The 27,570-nt window shown below is 34.8% G+C and overlaps 1 protein-coding gene across 3 annotated transcripts in view; it reads right to left on the bottom strand.

Annotated features, from left to right (window-relative positions):
* LOC132906818 (transducin beta-like protein 2) overlaps positions 1-27,570 on the bottom strand; it is a 63,105-nt gene that overhangs the window by 10,180 nt on the left and 25,355 nt on the right. For 2 of the 3 annotated variants that reach the window (XM_060959361.1, XM_060959360.1), the window contains exons 2-3: positions 23,367-23,594; positions 10,238-15,019 (exon numbers count right to left, since the gene is read on the bottom strand). In XM_060959361.1, the coding sequence (XP_060815344.1) occupies positions 13,260-15,019; positions 23,367-23,594 (1,988 nt within the window). In that variant the 3' untranslated portion in view covers positions 10,238-13,259. Of the gene's footprint in view, positions 1-10,237; positions 15,020-23,366; positions 23,595-27,570 lie in introns of those variants that run through there. The other variant, XM_060959362.1, reaches the window with a different exon arrangement.

Here is a 27,570-nt window from a genome sequence, read left to right on the forward strand (position 1 = left end):
ATATTTCTAATATTGGATATGAGTTTGCTCTGGACGGGCGCGTTAAAATTAATGAAATTAAATAATCAAAACTAATTGTAAGTAATATTTATTTGAACTAAAAAGCTTAACGAACCATAAAGATTTACAAATAAAAGAAACGAAAGACAAAGCCAATAAACATGCTACAAATACAGTGCACGTCAATGCAGAAGCAACATAGCTCGTATTTTATATTCGTTAGATGGATTTGCGTAGATTGAAAAGGAGAGAACCTCGAGACCTCATTAGAAACGACACACAAAAATCCAACGAAGAGCTTCCAAAGGGAAGCAACCTCAATTATGCCAACCGCTCGCCTAACTCAAGAAGCTACCTACTGATTTATTAGATAACTGTTTTATAAAGATTTTACACCCTCGAGATTCTTGTCGTGCGATCGTTCACAATCCTTTACTTAACTTAAGTTTTATACTTTACCTTACTTAATCTTAAAAAAAAAAAAAAAAAATTAAAATAAAATAAAATAAAATAAAATAAAATAAAGTAAAGTAAAATAAGGTAAAGTAAAATAAGGCAAAGTAAAATAAGGTAAAGTAAAATAAGGTAAAGTAAAATAAGGTAAAGTAAAATAAGGTAAAGTAAAATAAGGTAAAGTAAAATAAGGTAAAGTAAAGTAAGGTAAAATAAAGTAAAGTAAAATAAAATAAAGTAAAATGAAATAAAATAAAATAAAATAAAAAGGAGGAAAGAATAGACGTAATACATATAAATATTCAATATCGAAACGAAATATTGAAAAACCTGACATCCATTGCAATAGTTCTATTTCGAATTCTATAGACTTAAGGACAGCAGGGCTGAACGATCGATGGAATTATAAAATCCTATGATTTCCAATGTAAAGTCAAATAGTTGTAACGGTACGGTTGATCCACTTTGGCGTGCTTGGTGACGTTTGCCAGGATAAAAAATGAAATAAATCATCGAATGGTGGCAGCTAGCGTTACTTGGTATCTCATACACTGTATAATTCGACCTTGGAAGCTTCTAACATGTTTACGCGTTAAATCTCCAGCGGGGAGATCGGTCGGCCGATCATTCACCTCGAATGTTCGTTTCTTCGAGGCAAAATTGGCAGGTTCAACAACCGGGCGGCAACGTACTTATATCGCTGCTGTTAATAAGAGACAGCAGTTCGATGCTGTCGTGAAGGATAAATTTAAAAGAGTGGCAACGCCTCCGAAAATGTCCCTGACCCGCGTAAAAACCTTCTCGGTGTCCAGCACGAGGGCACGAGCACACGTTTATCATAATTCCTCCGCTTTAGTAGCTATACGTATGGTACTGTGCGAGAGTCTTAGATCACCTACGTTAATGATCATGACGACGACGACAATGATATTTTTAAAAAGTACTTTCACGCGATGTCACGCAGAAATGAATCTGCGATTTACGGATGTATTTGAATTTGAATTTTGTGAACATCATCGTATGATATCGATCGAATCGATCGATCAATTTTCTGAGAATCTGAAGATATTTCAACTTGTAAAATTATCGTTCTCTTAGTTTCTATTTGTATTCTTTTCTATAATACGTTTTCATGAGTTGAAAAAATATAATTAATTTCTTATAATAAAAAAAGCAGTCATTTTATAAAAACTAGCAGTCGATATAATCATGATTCTCAGTTATCGCGCAAATTACGAGAAGCTGGTCGGGATTTCATAAAAACTGCTAGGGAAAAGAGACCTTGACGTTTTGAAACACAGAATGATTTCGAAGGAAAAGTTTATCGAAGAGACGAAGGAAACTCGTACATTGCGTCAATTCTCAACGAAATCGATAGGATTTACGCAATAATATGATAGAGAAATGTAATAATCGTTCGTTGCGTAACAATCGCGTAGATTCGAATTTTTCTCGATGTGGTTCGTTAGATTGTCCAATGGTTAAAAAAGAAAGTTTGCAGAATGTCGCTCGAAAGATAACAAAGATCCACATGGAAATTTCGTAAGGTGCTAAGCAATAGAACATCTACTATCGTCTTCGTACGGATAAACTAGTTTTGTACTGAATATCTCTCCTTCTCTTGTTCTATCGCCCAAAAATTCGTTCAAAACACTCGCTGATAAGAAGAAAAAAGCAACGAATACTTACGTATATACTTAGACGTAGTGACTCGCAAAAGTATTCAACAACATTTGTTGAAATTTCATTAGCATTGTAATACGTATAATCATGAATATAATCATTAGCAGTGTGATTGTTATCTGGTAATTACACGGTTTAGATTTCACGGCGATCGAGCAAGAAAATATCTTATCGGAAAGATCAATTGGAAGAGTATCGTAAAGTGAACGATATCGACCAGAGATTGTTAATATCGTGAACGAAGCAAGCTGGTTGAGAGAACTCGAAAGAAACGCCATGAATCTTTCTATAATTATATGCAAAACGTTTCAATACTACGGCGGAATGTCCGAGACGTTGAAAACTCACGGTCGTCCCTAGGAGGTCACGAAATTTATTTTAACGTGGTGTATAAAGGCCGACGAATATCTAGATGAACATTTGTCACTGTAACCTCCGCGTATGACACACGAGATAATTCCGTACTTCTTTTTTTAACCTCCTAGATCTGTCTGATCGTGCAGAAATATTTGAGAAATGTTCACCGGAAAAGAAAACAAACAAATACGTCATAGTAGATCGTTTATGATCGTGCGATTCCTTATCTCGAGATTCCAAAGATACCGATATTAAAAGTAGTAATTTTATCGTCTTTGTTTTTGCACAAGTATCACTAGGTATTACAAGTGTTACGACAATCATCGAGCATTTGAGGAAAGAACGTTTCTTCAACGAACAAGGGAAGATCTTTGAACAGAAATTCGGTGCACGTCTGTATTCTCGAGGTTTGATCGTTTGGCGGCCGGTTCCTTGCCGAGGTATTAAACATACCTCGTAACGTTTGTTCCAAACTATCGAATCTTCGCAAATTTCGCTTAAACAAATTTTTCTCTAAAGTATATTAATAAAAAATGTCCACCTTCGTAAATTAAAATCTTTTACCCAGGAGATATTCTAATAAAAGATGTTTCTGCTATCGGAAAGTTTTCATCTAAAGTATCGTAATAAAATTTTTCCACTTAAAATATTCTAATAAAAAATGTCCACCCTTGTAGACAAAAAGATTCTCATTTTCTTTTCAGCTATTTTTAGACGATCGATCAACTAACTGTGCGGGTTATCCCATTTCAATTTCTCTATAGTCAAATATCTCGAAAGATACGAGAAGTATAAAAACGAAAAGTTGTAGCATATTTGACGTTGTGCAGACATTAAAAAATCTTTTACAGATGGTCAACTTCGAATTTTTTAATTCGAATCTATATCTTTATGTATATGGTTTTAGCTCGCATCGAGATGTCTTCGAAACTCTACCAAAATGTATTTTCTGCATAGGCTGTTCCCAATCTACAACTGTTCAAATGTGATATGTCGCTGGCATTAACGTAATCCACTGTACACTTGTACGAAGGTTGTACAGTCGGACTTTGTACATCGTGCTGGACTTTATTTGTAAATATGTATTTCACTGTATATATTTTGTCTTATAAACGAAATGCAAACCTTATTCAGTGTGGTAGCCAATAGATTCGAATACGTACGAGCAATCCTACGTTTCATATTTTCAAACGTTCATGACAAATTTTTTACGTGGAGCTGTTTAAAGAATGATGTTTATCGAGTTCAACTAGTAACGCTCGAAGGCATCATACGCAGAATTTTCCATACGTGTTAGGATCTATCGCTTACAGCGGTAAACAGAGTAGGTAAATGCTTCCAACGAACTCAAACATCTATCGCAATAGAATCCATTTGTACAGGCAGCATACATCGGGTGACGTTAATGTTGGGGCGGCGCGTTAAATTTGAGCAATTATATCTCAGAAATGCCTTGTGTGCGGCATTATACATTAAAATAAAATATTAAGAGTAAGTAAAGTAATAGAGTAGTTTGAGACACGTTTAAAAATATAGCTTCTGATTTAAAGATTCGAAGTTGGTTACTGAGAGATTTTTCAATATCACCAAAGGTATCCGTTTCCTTCGATGTGCTATAATTTTCATTTGAAACATTTTTTTATATTTCTCGTATCTTTCGAGACATTTGTCTGGGAAAGTTAAAACGAGACACTCTGTGTAACTGCTTGACCGAATTAGTTTTCTAAACGTATTCATATTATACATATTTACATACGTCAACGTAATGACACCAGCTCCGGACGGAAATACGTTTAGATATATTACATACGTGCCTTGATAACAAGTCGTAACTAGACACTGCGAAGGATTGTATATCCATATCCAGTACGAAGAACCATACTTTCGCTTTGTACGTAAATCCGGTTACAGTTATCTTTTAACTCTCTCGCTGATCGTAACGAGGAAACGTGCAGTTTCGTTGGCAGGCCTGCACGAGGAGACTCATAATGCCATTGGCGAACTTTCTGATTAGGAAAGGTCTTCGATTTATCTTCGATACGTGTGATAGTGAGAAAAACTCCAGTCGCAATATAACGTCGTCACGTATAAATGACGCAAATATATGCGGTAAACAATTTCTTATGCTATAAATTAATTCTTTCGTCGAAATAAAAATTAGCATCTTAATTTACAAATACGTGACTTTGAGTTTAATAAAAAAGACGCTTGTATAAGTATATATAAATGATTTACAATCTTCGTTTTGGAATAAATAAAGGATCAAAGTTTGCAGTTTTAGTTAACATCTTTTCAAGTTAAACGAAATTAAGCTTCAAGGACGATTTATAGAAAGAGAAAGTAAAAAAAGAAAACAAAGTAGAGGAATCGATAAAATAAGGTACCAATGTCGAGGATAACGAAGAGTAGATTGTTTAACTTTCGATTTTTAAACAGCTCCGACAATGCAAACAATTAACTTTTTTCGGCCAAGCTCTGAGAAAAGCAGATGTTCGATGAAAAGGCTAAAGTTGAGATTCTTGGTTTTATTCTTTTCAGAAAATTTATAGCGCGTTTCGCGATGCTTCTTCGCAACACGCATTCTTAAATGTCTCTTGACAATGATATGTTTCTCATTGCTGTTTCGAACGGGTGCGAAAAAAAGAACACGCAGTCGCTTAACAAATATTTACACTTTAATCGTCCTTCTTCATTCCAGTCACAATCACAATATTATCTTTCCAAAAAAGAAAAAAAAAAAAAACAAAGAGGAATCGTACACTGTACTCACATAGTTTACACCGTTTCCCATAGATACGTATCTCTTATTTATTTTAAACCATACGCGATCAAAGAACGAATCATTCTTATCAAAAAATGCAACTATTTGTTATATCGTTACGAAGCAAATGTATAAATCTCTTAGGATTCGTTCGAGTCGAAGCGCGTTATTTCGCTTGTTCAAAACGAAACCGTGGTAATTTACTTCGTGTATTTTGACGGAATATTCCATTGTTGTAACGTAACAAACATGTCGGTCCATTCTATCACGCGAATGGCTTAAAACGGACAGATGTTCCATGATCGTTGCGACATTTTGTCTCTCGAATCGAAAAGCTTCGTATCGCATTTACGACGTCAAGGAAAAATCGTTTTGTAATCCTTGTAAAACAGATAACGGCTCGCTAATTTCTCGGCTGTATAACAGACGAGAAAAAGAGAGTGTGGGAGAGAGAAAGAGAAAGAGAAAGTATGAAATCGCGGAAGCAAATGTCCGCGATCTTCTGGAACAAAGTTACGTAACGTGTGACCTTTGCATCTGATGGAACCGCGATCGTCGCGGGATCGTTCGCCAAAACAGAGGCGTAACCATGTCACTGCGAACACTAGAAGGCACGATCGAACTTTCTTCGCGAGATTTTCATGCGAAATCTCTCCCTCTCTCTCCCCCCCTCTCACTCTCTCTCTCTCTCTCTCTAAAGAATTGGCATCGACGTGATACAATGGTTGAGAGAACTTTGGCGCAAGATCGCTTCGATCTCTTCGATTTGGACTTCGTACATACGTTTCAAATACGCAGCACGAAACAATCGTAGGCTGATTCCACGTGGAATTTTATTTTATTTTATTGCTGTTTATTAAGACGTTCGGTGGTGCGCGAGCTAACGTCGAAATACGATCAACATTGAAGATAAAACTTTCTCTCGGCAAACAAGACACCTTTTAATCAGTTTTTCGAATTAGCTACGATGATTCACGAAACCGTATAGATATTTAAACATTTATCATGTATGTTATACAAGATATGTATTTTGAAATTTCATTAACACCGTAAACACTTCAGCTGTTCAGCTAAACATTCAGCTTGCAGGTTTCTATATTCTTTCGCAATTATTTTCGTAATTATTTCAGGCTTTATCAACAAAGTCATAATAGTCGTGTCTCATTACCGTGTCGATGAAGTTTCAAAAAGTATAATATACGTATAATGCATGTGATACATTATCCATCAAAGTTTTCCGTACGAAGTGCTCAAAGACTTTCCTGAATCACTGTACGTTTAAAAAGCAAAAATTCAGTATATTGCGATTTTAATGAAATATTATAATGTAGGTATTTAACTTTCTCCTAACGTTCTGTCGAAACTTTCAATTTTCCCGCAACACGAAGCGTGTTAAAAACGCACGAAATCATCTAAAAATGTAATAACAACTAGTCTATGTATATATTCTATTAAAACAAAATTGTTCTTCTGTGTAGTACATATACATATGTTTACATTTTTATCGGTAACACGTATGCGAACCAATCGAAGCTTTCAAAATCTCGATTCCAAGTACTTCCAGTAGAAATAAATAATTATTAATATCTTTCAGTTTGCGGGGTTTGCGCGATCGTGTTATGTGAAATCCGCGGTAAAGAACCCGGAAATCGTTATAAGGCTGTAATTACGTTCGCGTTGGATGCTTGAATATGTCATCGTTAATGGTTAATCGTTACATAGTCTAACGAACAGCTAATTACAATTCTTACGGTCTAGATTTGCTCGAAATTAGCTTAGCATCTCGATATCTAGTTTAGTTACGAATCAAGAAATTCTCTGAATTTTTGCACGCTCAGATTACAGAAAATCGTCAAGTATATCCATTTAGGTATTATCGACGTCATGTTATAGTAAGGGCAGTAAAATATTGCTTTTTCGATCTATATCGCGTGGCACACGATTGTTATTGCATTTTTCTCATCGTCCTTGATCGTTCTCCGCGAGGTCTGTTTATATTTCATCGATTTTAATTATTGACTTTAAAACTGGTTTTCTTAGCTGATTTATAATTTAGGATACAACAAAACAACACGATATACCGGGCATGAAAAATACATCTCGCATCTCTTTTATCTCATTTTTCGTTACTTCTGTGACGGCACTCGACAATAAATACCGTCACTAAACATTAATTACAACCGGACGATGATAGCGCAGTGGTTTGCGCTTTTGGCTACGAACGTTCGGGTCACAGGTTCCGAATCCCGTAGTTTCGATAATTTTTCTTCTACGATACAATAATTAGTAAGTAAATACAATAGACCCTCAGCAGCGCGACATCCCTACAGCCAACTACAACAATTATCATGGGCCCAGTCCGCCACACTTCTCCATGGAACGAAGTTTCTTTGACATTGCGTGAATGGTATTGTCGCGTTGTAAAGTTTTGATACAATCAAAAGCATAGGATGGTGCTGACACATGAAAGATTTATTATTAAATAAAAACTCACTAATCGTAAATATCGATAAAATTGTTTGTACAAAATATAATTCTCATCGATCCTTCGCATTCCAGCATTCTCTACGTATTACGAAGGAAAAGAAATCACTGATCGATCGTTCATCGCGGAAAAATCATTGTTCCTACAGGTTGTTTTTCGTAGCAGAAGACAGAATGCATAAAGAAAAAGGCACACGTTGTAATAAAAGCTTTTTTGGCAGTGCGTCGAACGAACGTTCCGTCGTTTTCAACATGCTGAGTAGATTGACTAGCGCTGATTTTCGACGATAACAGGAAAGGCGATCTTTAAAACACGGGAGCAGTCAGGCAAAAATATAGAAAAAAACGAACAAAATATAATTTGAAACAACGAACAAAAGAGTTAGACTCGGCGGTGTGAACATATATAAACGTTGGGCTACCTTCGTACCTTCGTTCAAACTTACCCTAACAATACTTGAATTACATTTCAGAATTAACAAAAGTCTTAAATTCCACGTCGAAAATAACATTATATGATCACTTTACATGATTGTATAAATTAGAGGACAGAAGGTTAAATCTTTTTTTCAGCACCAATCAAACCTCCGTTATTCGTACAATTATTCATACGATTAAACGTTTTGTCTTTACGCCTCCCTTTCTCTCCATCGTTTCTTAGTTGCGCAATCTTCTTCCATTCACGCAATGCCTTTCTTTTTGTCATTATTATTCTTTTCTCGCCTATATCGTCTAACGCTTAACGAGTAGACAGATAATCGTTTTGATCGATGATTGTTCGAGTATCTGACCGATGCGTCCACTTCGATTCTCACCATCGGACACTATTAACGTTGCGTGTGTATACGTGGACTGCACTATACTAACAGATGTAGTCATCGACAAAGTTAATCGACGAGTACGTTGCCATCGATCGAGCTGCAAACGAATTACGATTCCACGACACGAATATAATGTGCGTAATGTGTGTCTTACTATATACATATGTACATGTGTGTATAAATGGTGACCTTAAGAAGGCGTCTCTGCCGAAACACGACTGATGATTCAAGAAAGAAAACGATCGGTATATATTCGGTACGACCTCCTTCTATTCATCGATCATCCGAGGTTAAGCTTACGTAATCGAGCAGCTTCTACACACACGTATGTATGCTTAATACACGTGGGTCGCTTTCAAGCGACGGAAATAACAAAAAGCGTTTTGAAAGTCTAGCGAACGAGGCTCGGGTGTGTCGTGTGTCGAGAGAGACAGACACGTCTATCTACGATAGAAGGCAAAGTTCGAGGTTGCCAGAGGGGACACGATCGGTGAAAATACTCTTTTTTTCTTTCCAACAACATCTTTACAGATGCACAATGCGTACGGTATACAAATGTATACGTATCTCGGTCGATCGTCGAGCAAAAGAATCATTTCGCTCCTTTCTTTTTTTCCTTCGCGCCTCTTCGTGATTAGTTTACATTAATCATTTTTATCCGTACGTTTAATGCGCGCACATTTTCCTATATACCTACGTTACATACGACGTTAAACGAAGATAAGGAGATTCTGGTTATTTCGGTGCAACAAAATAAAAAAAGAAAGGGGAATGGAAGATCGGATGGGAGGGAAACACGAAACAGGCGAGTTCGTTATATGCTTTGCAGTGCCGCAGCATTTCCATTGTTTCCTCTCGAGGACACGTTTCCTCGCGACCATCTTTTCTCTTGTATCTCGTTCCTCTTTTTATTCTCGGCAGACTTTTGACGAACAATTTCTTTTCTTGCTTTTCTTTTTTTAACGAGTCGTAATAATGCGAACAATAAAGAAACGAGACAATGTTCTTTCCATCGCGGTGCTTCGACGATTCGAATTTCATTCGGAACGCGGCACAGACGCGCACCGAACGAGATCGCTTCAAGGCTGATGATTCATCGTGAAACTTCATCAGATGTAATATTCTGAAAAAGGAACGAGATCCTCCGGCAATGATAGCTTTATAAATTTCTCAATAAGAAAGATCGTCCATTGAAATGTGTAACCTGATCGTTCCGGCAAGATGGTCCATATTCTTTGAAAGTTACACGCTGTTTGTAAGATCAGCGAAATTACTATGTCATTGTCGATTGAATCGGATCGAAATGATTAACGAACTACTTATACGAAAATGGCAAGGGTTGCTTATAACACATTTGAGAAAAATATTTCCGCGTGACAAATGGTTCAAATTTGAAAATTATTTGAGAAAAGTAGTCAAATTTCGATGCTCGATAAAATCTATCGGTTTACTCTTTCGATCAGAGTTTCGAATTACTTTGAACGATACATCCAATGCACTTTTCTCTCGACAATCTCGACAATTCTCTAAAGGTATTCAGGTATTTTTTATTTGCCATTTCTGTTTCATCATTTTCTTTTTATACCTCCAATGGATACCTTCTTCGATGTTATTCGTTAGTGGGAAAATAGGGTAGTTTTTGGAATTGTATGCAGTAAAATAAAAGACAGAGTAAACGTTATTTTTTATATAATAAATGTATTTTTCCAGTATTTGGACGTCATTCAAACGGTACAAATGAAAAATAAATCAGTTGTTCTCGGTATACAAAAAGATGAACATGAAAATATAACAAAAATTAATCGATCGCGAACGAATCCCCGTAATGATCCCCGTTGTACTTTTGCAAGTAATGGCTGAGAAAATCGGAGGAACGTTCTTCGTACAGAATGCACAGGTACTTTGCCTCTTGATGCGCTAAAATAAATATTATGCTATTTACAAAGCGATGAATGATATTGCTATATTCGTACCAGGTGACTTTCTAACATGAAAACGGTACCGTGGGTGTAATGAAATAATCCTTATGAATATATCGCGCTTCAATGACGATCAACAGATTCGTTCGCGTTATGAAAGTTCTTCAAAATGTTTTGAATAAAAGTTTGAATATCGCAACGAAAAAATGTCGAATGATATATGTACAAGAAGCTGAGATCGATGTACCGATGCGAGGTCGAAAACGTTTTTCCGATGTTTTGACGCGAATTATAATATACATAAATTAAACGGTAAAAAAAAAAAAAAAAAGAAAAGAACAACAACAATAAGAAAAAGAAACGTCGGCATGAACATAAGATGGCAGAGCTAAAATTAAGTAAAATAATTTCAACTGGTGTAAAGCACCGGTTTCCAAGGATGATTGCTTTTCATCGTGAAAACCTGTTACACAGAAGTATAATTTTCCCGGCTCTCGGAAGGAGGAAAATGCAAAATTCTATCGCGGAATACTTTGTACAGATAACCACGTGCGTTTGGGAAAATATTGCTATGTACGTTATATTTACTATACGTTTGATACATAAATAGGCACGCATAGGGCATCGGTTAATGTCGGTAATAAAGTATAAAATCACGGAACATTATCCACTGTCTTAATTCGTATAACGTGAGGCGAAATCGGACGTACGGTTCTCAGGGATTCGATCCCGATTCGGATCGAGTATTCCCGATCGTTTACATGCGACGACACGTATAAAACGAAAACGTTGTGTCATATGAACGCGAGATAATGGATTATTGTGGTCAATTATAAAAATGTCGCACGATTCGCCTCACGTTCGCCACTTTTGTCTTGGGGAAGAAATTCGATAACCGATTATGGACGAAGAACGAGCGGAGTGGCACGCACGCACGCGGCGATAAGGTACATTCGTTTCTGTTTTGCTCGACGAACACGAAGAGGACAGAGCGGGCATTTTATCGTAAGAAAATCCTTATCTCTTGCCGATTCGAGAAGAAAAAAAAAAAAAAAAAAAATTGCCGAAGAATATAATTTAAAGAAGAAGAAAAAGAGAAAGAGAATCGCAATTAAAAGGAAAAAAATAAAATAAAAAGCTAGTTGATTCGAAATAATATCTCCATCTTTGCGTGTGTGTCCTCGTTTAGCGGCATTTTCTAGACGTTTTCGAGGAGAATTTAAATGCAAGCCATTGTGGAAGCCCGAGACACTTACGAGTATCAATGACGCCGCGTGTCCTCCTCTCGCGGTACGTGTACGAAAAAATAACGCGGGATGAAATATGCATGAGAAGAAGTCGCAAATCGCAAGGTATAAGAAACGCATACATATATGTGTATACGTGTATGTATATGCATACTATGTACATACGTGTGTAAGCATATATACATATGCATATACTTATATCTACACACACACGCGCGCACATACATATATATAGCATATGCATGTATGCATAAACGTACATATATACATACATATATATATATACACACATGTCAAATGTACATTTTTACATGATACACGAAGTGTGAGAAACTCGAAACATATTACTACGTATGAGAAACAATGTGCGTAAATGTATATCACCACTAATATCGCTTGCCGAGGAAATTGTTTCGTGGATAGGAAATATTGTTGCATAACAAAGTCTCTCTACCAGTAGGAACTTGAGCTAGGTGGATCATCGAGTAATAAGCTTTATTATTGCTATTGTCATAGCTAATAAAATTTACGTAATTCACCTGTAACGATAAAGGACGAAGAATTTTTCTTGCGACTCTGAGAAGAACTCGTACGATTCGTTGTTACTTTTGAAAATATTATATTTCAGATGCATAACACGTCGAGTCGCGATACGCAATATTTTTATTCCGAGGGTAAAAAGATTCGACTTTTCGATTTTTGTTACATTTTCTACATTTTTTTAATGTATAAAGAAAGGAAAGAGCGTTAAAAACAAAACTAATTTTTTCGAGCATCGATTTTTCCAACATAAATGATTCATATGTTTCTATTTTTCTTGGATCTTAAAAAATGCAGAGATTTGTCAGAAAAATAGAAATCGGCTAAAGGAAATTAACATCTTTCATCAGAATCGCGATAGAGATTCATTGAGAGGGAAAATTCTATATTAATCTATATAATATATAAAAAAGAAAAGAAAGTCGAGTCAAACGTTTTCCTCGGCAACGATGTACATCGTACAAAAGATTGGCTATAGTCTATTTTTGATACTGAGTGTGTGAATTGTGTATGCGCGTGTATGTATTATATGTCGATCTGTGCGAGCGAAAAACGCGAGCCCCGTATAATGAACACTGTTTAAACGCGTCGGGGACCGCATTATGTATGTGTTCCTTTTTCTTTTATTTTTAAAATTTTTTTTAATTTTTATTTTTTTATCTTTATTACGTATCACAGACTTCACTTGGAACTGAACACTAACGGAAGTTATTCGCGCAGGTCGACACGATTAACGTTTGTATAATAAATTCATCTTATCAAGTTGAGAAGACGAAGATCGTGAACCATCGACGTTTACGCATTCTAACTTCTCTCGATGGAATTCTACGCGGCGAAATTACGCAATAGCAAACGTCCGAATTTCAAATTGCTCGACGATGAAACAGAAATTCGATTTTCACCGTGCAGTTTGTTCGAGCATCTCGCAAAGAAGAAGTTCAGCGGTTCATTCACTGTACTCCTTTTTCATCTTCTTCTTTCATCATCAACGGTCCTACGAGTTGTCCTGCTGCAGCTTTCTCAACATGAGATCCATCACGATTCTAGCGTCCTCCACGGAATCGTGCGCCTTTGCTTGAATTTCTCTATATAGCACCGTTCTCGCTAACGTCTTTAGACTGTTACGATAAGGATAACCAAGGAAATGCGGAAACGCGACGCACGTGTCGACCACCGTCGTGTGGATTAACTTGAGCGCACGCAGATCGTTTTCTAGTCCGTGTCCTATGAGTATGGTCTGCGCGTAGATGAAACTGGTCAGATCTCTCTGAACGTCCCTAATGGTTTTCGTCACTGTTTCCAGATCTTTCGCAGTGATGCCGCTGAATCTGGTATTGTAATCGATCACCTCGACGTCCGGCTTCACCAAAGTGTCGTAAACGACCCTGCCGTCGATGTCTACCACGGTGACCTTGACCAGTTCGAGACCGCGCAGCGTAAAACACATCTCACAGTCCAAAGCATAAACACCGTAATTGCCATCTGCGGGCACTTCTTGCGCCAAATTGGTACGGACGTAGCCACCGAACGGGCCGTTAAAACCTGGCCTCAATCCCGTCCACACATGCATTCGAGCTATAGTGCAGCCTTGGGCGTTACCTCGTTCTCTACAACATTCCCATATATCATAGCGAGTGCCTCCTATGAGGCGATTACGTAGCTTGCCCCAATGGTAAACGCATGGTTCGTGCGACAGGTATTCACTGTCGTCCTGGTTCTGGTAGAATATTTTGTGACATCTGGCACATAGTCTTTCGTCAACGGCCAGTACCGAGGAATTCCGACTCGACTCGTCTTTGGGCGAAGATGAATATGAAAAATCGGAAGTCTCGCTAATGTCCGAATTCTTATCACTATCCGAAGCACTCTCTTGCTCCAGATCGGAATTCTCCACCGAACTTCCGGTGCAATGTCCACTGTCCCCCCCGTTCTCTGTCGGCCACTTAAAATTCTTGCCGCCAGGAACGAATTCCCGCGCGTTCACGTCTAAACGATGATAGCCGCGAGTTCGATGATAGCCGTCGCGAACTCGATGACCCATTAGGTGATAATAATGGTTGATGATCACCGCGTAGCAAGGGAAACTCAAGGGATAACTGTACTCCACGGGATAGCCAAGGTCAGCTAGCTGCTCCCCACTGAGCGCGTATTTGCGAAGCATTGAAGCGAGAACCGCGTCACTAAAATGCTGCAGTTCCTTTCTCTTAGTGCAGTTGCCGAGCTCTCTGTCGTTCCTGTTTCCCTCGTTATGAGAATCAGTCTGAATCTGTATTACCCTGGAACACGAAGTGTTCCTCGCTATGAAATTTGTCTCGGGGATCACCGAGTCTAGACAGTGAATCTGTATTCTCCTGGAACACGAAGTGTTCCTCGCTATGAAATTTGTCTCGGGGATCACCGATTGTAGACAGTGAATCTGTAGACAATGTCGTTGTTTCTCTTGGTTTGACTGCTTGTCCTTGTGCTCATCGTCTCGAAGTTGTTGAGTTCTGGTACGATGCCATCTACTTAGAATGGCTTGATCTTCCTTCGTAGGCGACGGTGTCGTCGTCGAATTTGCTTCGTCCGAAGTTGCAGATTGGCCACCGGATGCGGTACTTGTCATCAACGCGGAAGTCGAGGAAGGCGAACTGTTGTTGCTCCTTGATAGTGTCCCCTCCGTGGAACCTGGTGTCTCATGATTCGCCTGACAGTTGTCGTATCGATTGGTCTCCCCAACATCCAGCATCTCTTGTTCCGGCCCCAGGCCGCAATCTTTATGTCACATACAAAAACAATTATACGTCAGTTCATCGTCCGGTAGCAAGATTTAAAAATCACCTACATTATACTGTTAAGAATTTGCATGTATCTTTGTTCTATTTCAAACATCTCTTTAGTGCTTTTAATAAATATCTCTACGTGATTTACTTATTACGTTTCTTAGGATAAATTCTATAATCTTTAGAATATATACACGATTAAACTTTTCAAATTAAATTTCATATTAGATCGTCGTGATATTTTTTTTTCTCGCGATGGAAGATACTTCAAGTTTTATTGCCAATTTAATTAATTAAATGGCATAGTCTATTAGTATGGTAAATTGCTCCTCTGACTATCTAGTCAGATACGAGAAGAGTAAAAAAAACTTTATATATTTATACTTTTTCTTCTCCCGTTTTATTTTCTTTTCGTCGATGTGATCAAGAATATATCTAAAACTCGCTTTTGAACTAGAGACCGTCATATCTCTGCCTTGAACACCGATATCCACAAAATCGTACAAAATTCGAATATAATTCGCGAATACTTCGCGAAATAGAGTAGCGAACACGACTACACGGAAAGATGGTGTTGAGAGTGCCGGGCGATTAATTTCTCTCGAAAGAAAAAAAATAAGAAAGTGGAGGCTTGCCACGGACGTATGAAATAACATATGGATTTTTGTCTGTTCATAAAGAAGACACGATGTCGACGCATCGTTGTATAAGCATCCACATCGACGATTGTACGTATTGACTTCGATAAAGCACCTTCGTCGACGAAAGTTTGTAACGCGAATCTTCAGATTTTAAATTTTTAATTTAAAACAAAGATGGTACTAATAATAATAGGTTGCTGCATATGAAATGTTCTCTCAGATCAAACTTTTATTTTCTGTATTTTGTGTAGTTTCTAAAACATAAATATGATCAAATTACCACATGATTGAATGATTGAATGATTGAATGATTGAATTATCAATAGTAGAATTCAATAATTCTTGGAATGTACATTTCCTTTTAACGTACAATTCTTACGCGTTAAAAAATAGTCTAGTGAAAAATTTGTTAGCTTGCAAATGTAAATGTTACATGTACATTAGAAATTAATCATGTTGAGATAATTAAATTCTAAAATGATTTATTTAAATTTTCTTAAATATACGTCACTTACAGAAATTACAGAAATGGATATCTAATTTATAGTAAATTACTTTTTTTTTTAGCATGACTGCTAATTGACGACTAGGCTAAGTAGTTGAAATTACATTTCATATGCACCAACGTTAAAGAATGTTTCAAACATTTTTATAATAAATGAAAAGGTTTGAAAAGGAAATTGAAAATTAGAAATTTTTGTCGAAACTTCGTTCTCCTAAACGATATTGGAGAAAAAAAGCAATTCGATGCAAGTCAGTTCTTTAATTTTCTGTAAAACAAGATTCATATAAAATTTAGGAAAAATTCGACTGGCTTACGAGCCGTTCCCAGCTAACCAGATAGAATCTTCGGGCGTTCCTGGTTCGTGTTAATCACGGGAAATAAAAAGCACAATCGAGTGGCGTTACGCTCTCGTTACGGACAGGCGGCCAATAAAAGGTGAACCGTTTTAACGCCTCTTGTTTATTCAGCAATACGCAACTTTCGCCGAATACGTCACGGAAAGGGTCGCTTTCTTTTCTACGTTTTTACGGGCAGAAATGCCGTTCCTTTCTTTCCAACGAATACCGAATACATATACCGTGCACGTCTAAATTTCTGGTACAAACCAAGTCAGGAAGATTCTATAAAATTTTCATGATTTTATTGTTAAATTTAAATCAATCGCGTATAATATCCACGACGAATGAAAAAAGAAGAGGGAGAAGAAGATGGAGAAACAACGCTTCGTAGGTGCGTTTTAATGAACGCGCCTGGAAAAGAAATCTTTTAACGGACGCGGAGTGTGCAATTGTTTAAAAATCGAAAGGTTTTTTTATATTAATCGAATATGGAAGAAAATGTATCCGGCTAGAAGAGACGGCGTGTCTATCGTATACGATTGCATACAATTTGGGGAACCGTTTATTTAGAGCGAGTCATGTGACAAAGAACTTGAGAAAATTGGCTTACGATTTCGACAGAAACAGCTGTGAAACTGTAAAGTTTATTTACTCTTATTTATTTATTCTTAGTATTTCGCGGATTTTTATGTAATTTTCTATATTTGCTAAACATGATTAAGGGGAATGAAAACTACATGTAGATTTGTACAAAGTATACAAATCTCTCAAATAACACATATACGATAAGTTCTTAGTATTTCGCGGATTTTTATGCAATTTCCTATATTTGTTAAACATGATTAAGGGGAATGGAAACTACATGTAGATTTGTACAAAGTATACAAATCTCTCAAATAACACATATACGATAAGTTCTTAGTATTTCGCGGATTTTTATGCAATTTCCCATATTTGCTAGACAAGATCAAGGGGAATGAAAACTACATGTAGATTTGTACAAAGTATACAAATCTCTCAAATAACACATATACGATAAGTTCTTAGTATTTCGCAGATTTTTACGCAATTTCCTATATTTGCTAAACATGATTAAGGGGAATGAAAACTACATGTAGATTTGTACAAAGTATACAAATCTCTCAAATAACACATATACGATAATATAAGCCACAAATGTAGAATAATACAAAATAGCGTCAAATACTTTGGTTCCGTTGAGCAATCGACTGAAAATACCATTGAACGAATAAAAAAAGGATAGTTTACAGGGCCACCGTAACATAATCGATTAAATACGGCATACGTGCGTGTTCACTGATTTTTACATGCGCAAAGGCCATATCGCTTGCCCACTAACTCAATAAAAATGTATAAATCGCAACAATCTTGATACGTCCTTTATCAAAATCATCCTATAAACGAAATCGATATAAATAATACTACGTCAGCGGTGACGTCTCAGAATGCTACTGCAAACGTATCAAGAAATTGTCAGAGAGAAAAGTAGGATTACCTCGACTTTGCGATAATTTTATCGGTTACTGGATGATTTCTACGAAGAAGACGTTGAATAAGCATTGCATAGAAATAATTTAATAGCGATAAACAAGTAATCCAGTTTCTAGAGAGAGATGGATGCGCTTTCGAGCGATGGCAAGCAAAAAATGGAACGAAGGACGAAGGAGAGACGAGGAAATCTGAGCGGTGACTCGGATAACGGAAAACGGTATCCCCGTTCGCAGGAATGACCGGCGTCGATATGTACCGTTGCGTCATTTAATGAAATCATCGGCTGCCACGCGTTGTTCCTCGCATAGTTTCATTATTCCAGCAAATCCCGGTATCCGTGCGAGTGCTAGCTGCGGCTAAGGTGGGAGACGGAAAAGAAGAACTGCTACGAATTAATTTTCCCAACGTTTGATAACAAAATTCAGAGCCTGATATGTCGATTGATTTACTGAAATAATTACGAGATAAAGCTAACTTAGATCGGCATTCAGAAAACATTTTAAAAACGTATTTTCTATTACTTTATTTACGTTCATCTATATTCTATTCGTCTCTAACTTAAATAAAAAATCTTAGGAGCAGCCGATAAATCATCAACCTTCGAAACCTCGCCAGGCGGCATTTTGATTTTTAAAATCAGCTCTCGAATTTAAACGCGGAACGCGATATCGACAAATAATTGAAAGTGTGCGGATCAGAAGCTCGAGAAACAGAAGCAGTGATTTTGATGATCGTTGATCCGCTAATATCGTACATCGAATTATCGGCTTACGACGAGTCGTTTCATCGAGTGCGTAGCGTAATCATAAACTGTCTGTTGTTTCGGTGTGGGCTTGATTTAAGGCCAGAGAATTTCCCACACCGCGCTATTATTAGGTTGTTACAACTACGCTTGTTACGTTCGCGCATCAGAAAGGTAATAGCGAACGCAGCAACCAGCCAGTGGCCCCAAATTCTATATATCATTTCGCGGAATTAAATTCGGGATAATCGATCGGTCGATATCGCTATTTGTACGTTGATGGTTTTACTTAATTAAAATGTCTTATTATCTATCGTTTTATTTCGAAAACGAAGGAACGTGAAATTATCATTTTCCTTCCCTTATCTTCGTTTTTCTTCGCTCAATTTAAGCTTCTTTATAATACTACTATAGTTTTTTTTTAATTAGTTTATTTTGTTTTATTTACAATTTGTCCTGAAGGACATTTGGTAAAGTGTTATATCTTATTGGTAAAAAAATAAAATAAAAATTAATATAGCGTGTGGGTGGCTACCCCCAGTGGGTGCCATCTTCGTGTTTTCTAGGTTATATCTTTTATGGTACTATAGTTTGTATAATATAACGCTGAGAATGGTTACTTAAAAAAATATTTTTACTTCAATTTTGCAAAATTTGTAGAATAGAAAGATACGAAAGATAAGAAAAATTTGTATAATAGAATAGAAAAATAAGCAACGCGTGTCTCCTTGTATTTAATACGGCAAATTCTATAAAATTGAAGTTTAAAGATTTCTGATCCAAGTGTCTTAATATCCTTTATAGGAAATAAAGAGATCATCATATTGGCGTATAAAATAAACCTGCGGCACAATTTAAAAATAGTCGCGATCGTAAAATCTTACGTCGTTCGAAAGCATTTTATTTTTCTTCGTTTCCCTTTTCATTTATTTTTTTATTCTTTTTAATCTTCCAAGCTTTAAGCCGAACAAAAATCGTTAGCCCATTTGATAGTACCTATATCACGTAAATGCTTCGCAGGTAAAATAAAACGGAAAACGTAATATATCAAAGGCTACGAATGATTCGGAGAACTTTGAAATTCTATCGATACGAAGAGTACCGAAATGATAAGAAATTCATCGAAACGCGTTAGCAAGATAATCACAGTGCAATGAAAGAGATGATTTGAGAAACGGCGTAAGTTCACTAGCCGTTTTCTAAATTTATGTGCCAACCCACGGACATTTCCGAAATTATTTTTGATCGCCACTCGTATTTCGAGACTATGTTTCCCAAATCGTCGATTGAAAACGCAAGAATCTTTCTTTAAAGAATAACCGTGACTTTCTACCAGCGCTACATGATGTATTTCACGATCATTGACGATTGCTGTTGCGCGTAAAGGAGGGAACGATTCACGGTACACGATTTCGCGGTTAAGGCGGCAGTAACTGATAACTCGCATTAATTGCTGAATGTTTTTCAACGATAATACAATCGCAAATATTTCGCGAGGAATTAAGCATATTATTTTGCTGGAAGTAATCCAACGAACGTGACCGGATCTTATTGCTATATAAATATTTCTAATTTTATATATGCATTTTTGTTTAGAGATAGCGCAGTATTACTAGATTACTACGTATGAAGTGATCGATTTCATAAATGCGCAAAATCATTCAGGATTTAATGATCGAAAGTGGTGTTAAGTAACTTTTTAAAATTTCGTTGGCACTGCAATGAGACACGGTTACTATGATTATTGAAATGTCCATGAAAGCTGTCAAGTATTTATCAAAAATAAACAGTGAATAAAAATTCTTCTACCATATTTTTTTTTTTATTTTATTTTGATTTTTACAATTTGTCCTGAAGGACATTTGAAGGGCATATCTCATTGGTAAATAAAATAAATATAGCATGTGGGTGGCTACCCCCGCGAGGTGCCAGCTTCGTGTTCTCTAAGTTATATCTTTTATGATCTTCTACCATATGAATGAAATTTTACTAATATAATCGCGATAGTTGCGTCTTATTACAGTGCTAACGAAATTTCAAAATCTTTCGTATGAAACACACGATGTATGCATAAAATGTTTCTACGATAAGTATCGAAATTTAAACACGAGTCATAAAAGTTATTCTCGAAACTAGTCATAGTGTTAGAAAAGAAATCACAAATATATAAAAAAAGAAAAAAAGGAGAGAGAGAGAGAGAGAGAGAGAGAAAGGAGAAAAAGTAAAGAATCGAAAGTATACGCAGGGAAGATATAAATTGAGCAGAAGAAGAATTCTAAGCGACACGATGGCGAAAGGTATTACAATTAGGATCGCGAACATTCCAGTTAAAAGGCGTCTTTCCCATGAAACATAGCAGCCCAAAGCCAAAGTTCTTTTGTTACTCACGTTTCTCGGTATGTCTCGTGGCACACGATGTGCCCCGTGTCTTTGGATTCGAGGTTAAGCGCGGAGAAGCGAGAGAAGAGAAACTCACCGGTAAGAGAAGTGGACGCCGCTTTACGAAAATCTTTCATGGTCAACGGGTCACCCACGATTGTCATCGTGTAAACCATGAAAGGATACGACACAACGAACTGTTTAAATATTTTAATCCTTACATGGCACCTTACGAAATCCATCTAACATACGTACTTTAACATACTTTACGTTTGTACAAATTGAATATCAATTAGCTAGCGAACATTATATATCGATGATACGTGTGTAAGTTGGTGATAATGAGAAATACAGACGTTTAATCCTGTTCCGATTTCAAAGATGAAATAGTGAAAGTAGTCGTTCGATGCGAGCGATTTTTCCATCGTTTTCATACTTTCTCTATGTTCGTCCTTCTTTAGATAATTGGATCGATTCACGAAGAAGAAAAAAAGGGCAAATAGCTTTTAATCATAGCGCTCGAGAGTTATACATTCCCTTTTTCCGAACACAAGGAAGTATAATACAAACGAACGGTAATACATATAAATCCAGATTGGTGAGATGTAAAAGCAAAAAGCGATCGGGACAGGATAATGTCTTTCAAGAAATCAAGGAGTTTGCAACAGAACAGCTTGATTTCACTCAAACGACCTACATTTTCGCCGTCCACTTCTGCGTTTGTATAGCTAGACGAAGAAGCTGTAGTAACGAGTAACGCGAATATTTAATAATAACAAGCAGACCACGGACGTTTACGAAAATTCAAATTTATACGAATAAAACTAAGAGGATAAAAAACCTTTCTGCGAATTTTATAGAAAAGAATTCTTACCATGTATGATAATCGTATCGGCAAATCCACGGTTTCGTTGACTTTGCGATTAGAAAGAAGTATTTTAATACGAAAGAGTCGAGAAAAGGAGTAATCTGATAAATTCGAAGATGTAAGATTAAAAAGATAGGAAAATTAGAAAAATAAAAAAATAAGAAAGCCACGATACTTTGTAAGAAATGAATAATATTAATTTAATATTGGGTTAGTTTGATTATTATGTTTTAACGTTTTACAATTGATAACGAAATTTCAAAAAATTCTATGCAACGCGCACAACAGATTGATAAAAATTTTCAATGGCAAGTGTATTCAAAGTGAGTCATTTGATAAGTCAATGTAAAACCTAAATAATCGCTCTGAATATTATACCGGGTGTTTTACCTACTTTTCTAGGAGTTTTCTATAAATGTACGAACATCCGCGGTGCAGTGATATACTGTCTTTATCAAATAAGAAAGTGTTTTTCTTCTAAAGATTATGATTCGTATTAAAATACACCTTCTATATTTAATATTGCAACTTCAGGAAGGTGCGTATAATTTTTATCGCGATTACGTTTATATGCCACGCGCTGCGCATAATTCGAGTGGAAGAAAACGTCAAGAGACACGAGTACATAGGTTTTAATTCCTTGTAGAAACGGTAAAAGCAGAGACAGAGATCGGCTATCGATACTGGCACAATAACAAGGTAACAAAGATACATGCAAATTAAAAAGGTTAGCCGCGTCACCGATAAAGACATACGTGGCACCCGGGGCAATTTTCTCGAGTAAAAAGAAAATATCGTTCTGCTATAACGGAGTTACATGCCGTGTACATCGAAATAATTGAAAGAAACGTCGAGAAGAAAAATAGAAGTGGAAAAAAATAGATAGTCCTTTGGATGACTTTATCAGAGACATAACTTTATCGCTTTTGAATGAAATCTCGTCGAATGAAAATGAATCTCGTTCGTTTGATTTATAATTTAATGTGCCCCCTTCGAGGCCTTTCAACTTCGCTATTAATTTCCACTTATTTATTATTAATATAATATTATTTAATCATAATATTAATTTAGAATGAAAGAAGATTATTTTAGAAAAATTAAATTTAAAATAAATAATTAAAATTAATTTAGAATTTAAGAATTAATAATATTAATTAATATAATATTATTAATTTCACCAAAATATTATTAATTCATAAATTATATCGCAAAGTTAATCTCTGCTCTTATCCTATAAATTCCCATATAGGGAATTTTAGAGCGTAAGAGATATGTGACGCTAAAGCGATAAGAGAGATGTGACTGATAAGGACTTCTCGTAGGACAAGTTTTCTTAAACTATATCGGTACATACCTTCGGCACAGCTTGCGAGATATCTGCCGTTACTTGAAAAATTCATATTCAAAACTGTGCCTGTGTGTCCTTTCAGCACACCGACCATCCACGAATGCGTAAACTCTTGTTGTATTTCGCGTCTTTTTTTCTTGGCGCGTTTGTTGCTGCTACCACCGGTTGTTCCAGTCGATCCGCTCGTTAAGTCTCTCGAACGTTCGAATTTTACTTTTTCCGATTCTGTACCATCTAGAACGATAAATAAAATACTTGTTAATTTCTGTATCATTGTAAACTTGTTCCGAGTAGGACACAAAAAGAAGGGCAAAATTTTCGAGAGAAAAAAAGACATAGCTCTGCCGAGTAATAAGAAACCATGACGGAGGAGGTCGTGAAACCGAATCTTTAAACTTTCCTCGGTTCGATAGTAGCCCGATTAAACTAGTTCAGACGCGGCCAAAAGTTTGGTTATGTTGCAAGTAAAGTCGAATTCACATTGTTGATTTATCGAAAAAGGACGCTTTCATACGTCGTTTCAGCTGCAATGATTCACCAAAATGAACAGTATAAACTCGACTTCACTTGTTTTGGTATCACGATAAATTATTTATCCGGAGCTAAATTTCGTTTTCAATATTTATTAATATAGTAAGTTGAAATTCTCATTAGCTTGCTACTTCTATCTATCTATCTATTATCTTTAATTCAGTTACGTTTCTATCAAATAGTAAATTAATAGATTATACACGCGTTAAAGTCATATTAAAGTCGTATCGGAAGAATGCCAAGAAATTTGTAGAAAAAATCACAATTTCATTAAAAATATTCAATAAAATTATCGTTGAAAAATTTGACTCGAGTAAAATGATTATAACACTTCGTCGCCGTCACATAATAGAACCGCACCACGTGGCACACGCGAAATTCTGCTCGTGTCATATCTCGCCGCTCGTAGGAAGTCTTTCAAAATATGCTACGGAACGTGACAAATATTCTTACTACCACAACACTATATGTTCACTTACATAATTTCCTCCGTTCAAAGTAGAATTCTTTCTTGATATAGCTAGTCGACAGCCACGGGATAAGTTGATTCGCGCTGTATCTTGGTCGATACAGCAAAACAAAACAAATCGAAAGCCAATGTTCGCGTATGTGGATAGAGATCAAACTCACTAACTATGACACGAAAAGAAAACTGCCGAAACGAAAGGAGAACTTCCGCTACACTTCAGTAGTACTAGTCTCAGTATGTACTGCCCAAACACCAAACAAACTGAACTAAATGCGCAACCCCTAGGCCCTTTTATACCCTTGCTTACAAGTGTAAATGAATCATCGTGTCCCGCCCCAACAAGTAATTATTCACTTGCATTATCCAATCCTGGAGAACCTACACGACCATCATTAACGGAAGATACGCCCTTTCGTTACAGCCTCTGAGTCGTAAAATACCGTTACATGTTAGTCGAAGATCACTGAGGGATGATTCGTATTTAAATATATATACACACACACACACACACACACACACATATACAATGGATGATAACCCATATATATTAAATATTATAATTCATATTATGTATAAATATTAAAAAATATATATATACACATACAATGGATGATAACCCATATTTATATATATTTTTTTAATATATATACATTTTTTAGATTTAATAATTTATCAAATCAGAGTATCTACCAATTGAATAAAGAAAAATATATAAATATGAGTTATCATCCATTGTATGTGTATATATATATTATATTTATTAATTTATTAAATCAGAGTATGTATCAATTAAATAAAAAAATATATATAAATATGAATTATCATCCATTGTATGTGTATATATATATAATATATTTATTAATTTATTAAATCAGAGTATGTATCAATTAAATAAAAAAATATATATAAATATGGGTTATCAACCATATATATATATATATATATATATATATATATATATATATATACACATATATATACACACACATATACAATGGATGATAACCCATATATATTAAATATTATAATTCATATTATGTATATATATTAAAATATATATATATATACACATACAATGGATGATAACCCATATTTATATATATTTCTTTCAATATATATACATTTTTTAGATTTAATAATTTATCAAATCAGAGTATCTACCAATTAAATAAAGAAAAATATATAAATATGAGTTATCATCCATTGTATGCGTATATATATAATATATTTATTAATTTATTAAATCATAGTATGTATCAATTAAATAAAAAAATATATATAAATATGTTATTCGTCTAGGTATAGGAACGCTTCTGGGGGGAAGTAGCCTGTTGCCATTGTGTTTTTGTAATATAGTACGTTTGGGTATCTAATACCGTACCATGTTAATGAAAGGTGACTGAGGGATTAGAAATAAGTAAGAAAGTACACAGGTACAGATCATTACATGTGCTTAACATAGCTACAAGTAGGGATTCTTTAAGTAGGGATTCTATTTGAAAGTAAGAAGATCTGAGTCATAAGCCCGGTCCCTATACTCGGCAAAACAAACTGCAGAGCAATAAATAGAGGAACCGTTATTCCTTTTTTCTTTTTGTTATTTAAATAAGTAAATAAATAAATAAATTTTATAGCTCCTTTGCCTATAAAATATAATAGGTTATGAGTAATATATTTAACATATTTATATATATTTCTTTGAATATATATACATTTTTTATATTTAATAATTTATCAAATCAGAGTATCTACCAATTGAATAAAGAAAAATATATAAATATGAGTTATCATCAATTGTATGCGTATATATATAATATATTTATTAATTTATTAAATCAGAGTACGTATCAATTAAATAAAAATATATATATAAATATGAGTTATCATTCATTGTATGTGTATATATATAATATATTTATTAATTTATTAAATCAGAGTATGTATCAATTAAATAAAAAAATATATGTAAATATGGGTTATCATCCATATATATATATATATATATATATATATATATACACACACACACATATACAATGGATGATAACCCATATATATTAAATATTATAATTCATATTATGTATAAATATTAAAAAATATATATATACACATACAATGGATGATAACCTATATTTATATATATTTTTTTAATATATATACATTTTTTAGATTTAATAATTTATCAAATCAGAGTATCTACCAATTGAATAAAGAAAAATATATAAATAAGAGTTATCATCCATTGTATGTGTATATATATATTATATTTATTAATTTATTAAATCAGAGTATGTATCAATTAAATAAAAAAATATATATAAATATGGGTTATCATCCATATATATATATATATATATACATATATATACACACACATATACAATGGATGATAACCCATATATATTAAATATTATAATTCATATTATGTATATATATTAAAATATATATATATATATACACATACAATGGATGACAACCCATATTTATATATATTTCTTTCAATATATATACATTTTTTAGATTTAATAATTTATCAAATTAGAGTATCTACCAATTAAATAAAGAAAAATATATAAATATGAGTTATCATCCATTGTATGTGTATATATATATTATATTTATTAATTTATTAAATCAGAGTATGTATCAATTAAATAAAAAAATATATATAAATATGAGTTATCATCCATTGTATGTGTATATATATAATATGTTTATTAATTTATTCAATCAGAGTATGTATCAATTAAATAAAAAAATATATATAAATATGGGTTATCAGCAATTGTATGATCTATTGTGTCCCACCCCAACAAGTAATTATTCACTTGCATTATCCAATCCTGGAGAACCTACACGACCATCATTAACGGAAGATACGCCCTTTCGTTACAGCCTCTGAGTCGTAAAATACCGTTACATGTTAGTCGAAGATCACTGAGGGATGATTCATATTTAAATAATGTATAAGTAATATATATATATATATATATATATATATATATATATATATATATATACACACACATATACAATGGATGATAACCCATATATATTAAATATTATAATTCATATTATGTATAAATATTAAAAAATATATATATACACATACAATGGATGATAACCCATATTTATATATATTTCTTTCAATATATATACATTTTTTAGATTTAATAATTTATCAAATCAGAGTATCTACCAATTAAATAA

This window comes from Bombus pascuorum, chromosome 5 (assembly GCF_905332965.1).
Source record: "Bombus pascuorum chromosome 5, iyBomPasc1.1, whole genome shotgun sequence".
Lineage (NCBI taxonomy): Eukaryota > Metazoa > Arthropoda > Insecta > Hymenoptera > Apidae > Bombus > Bombus pascuorum.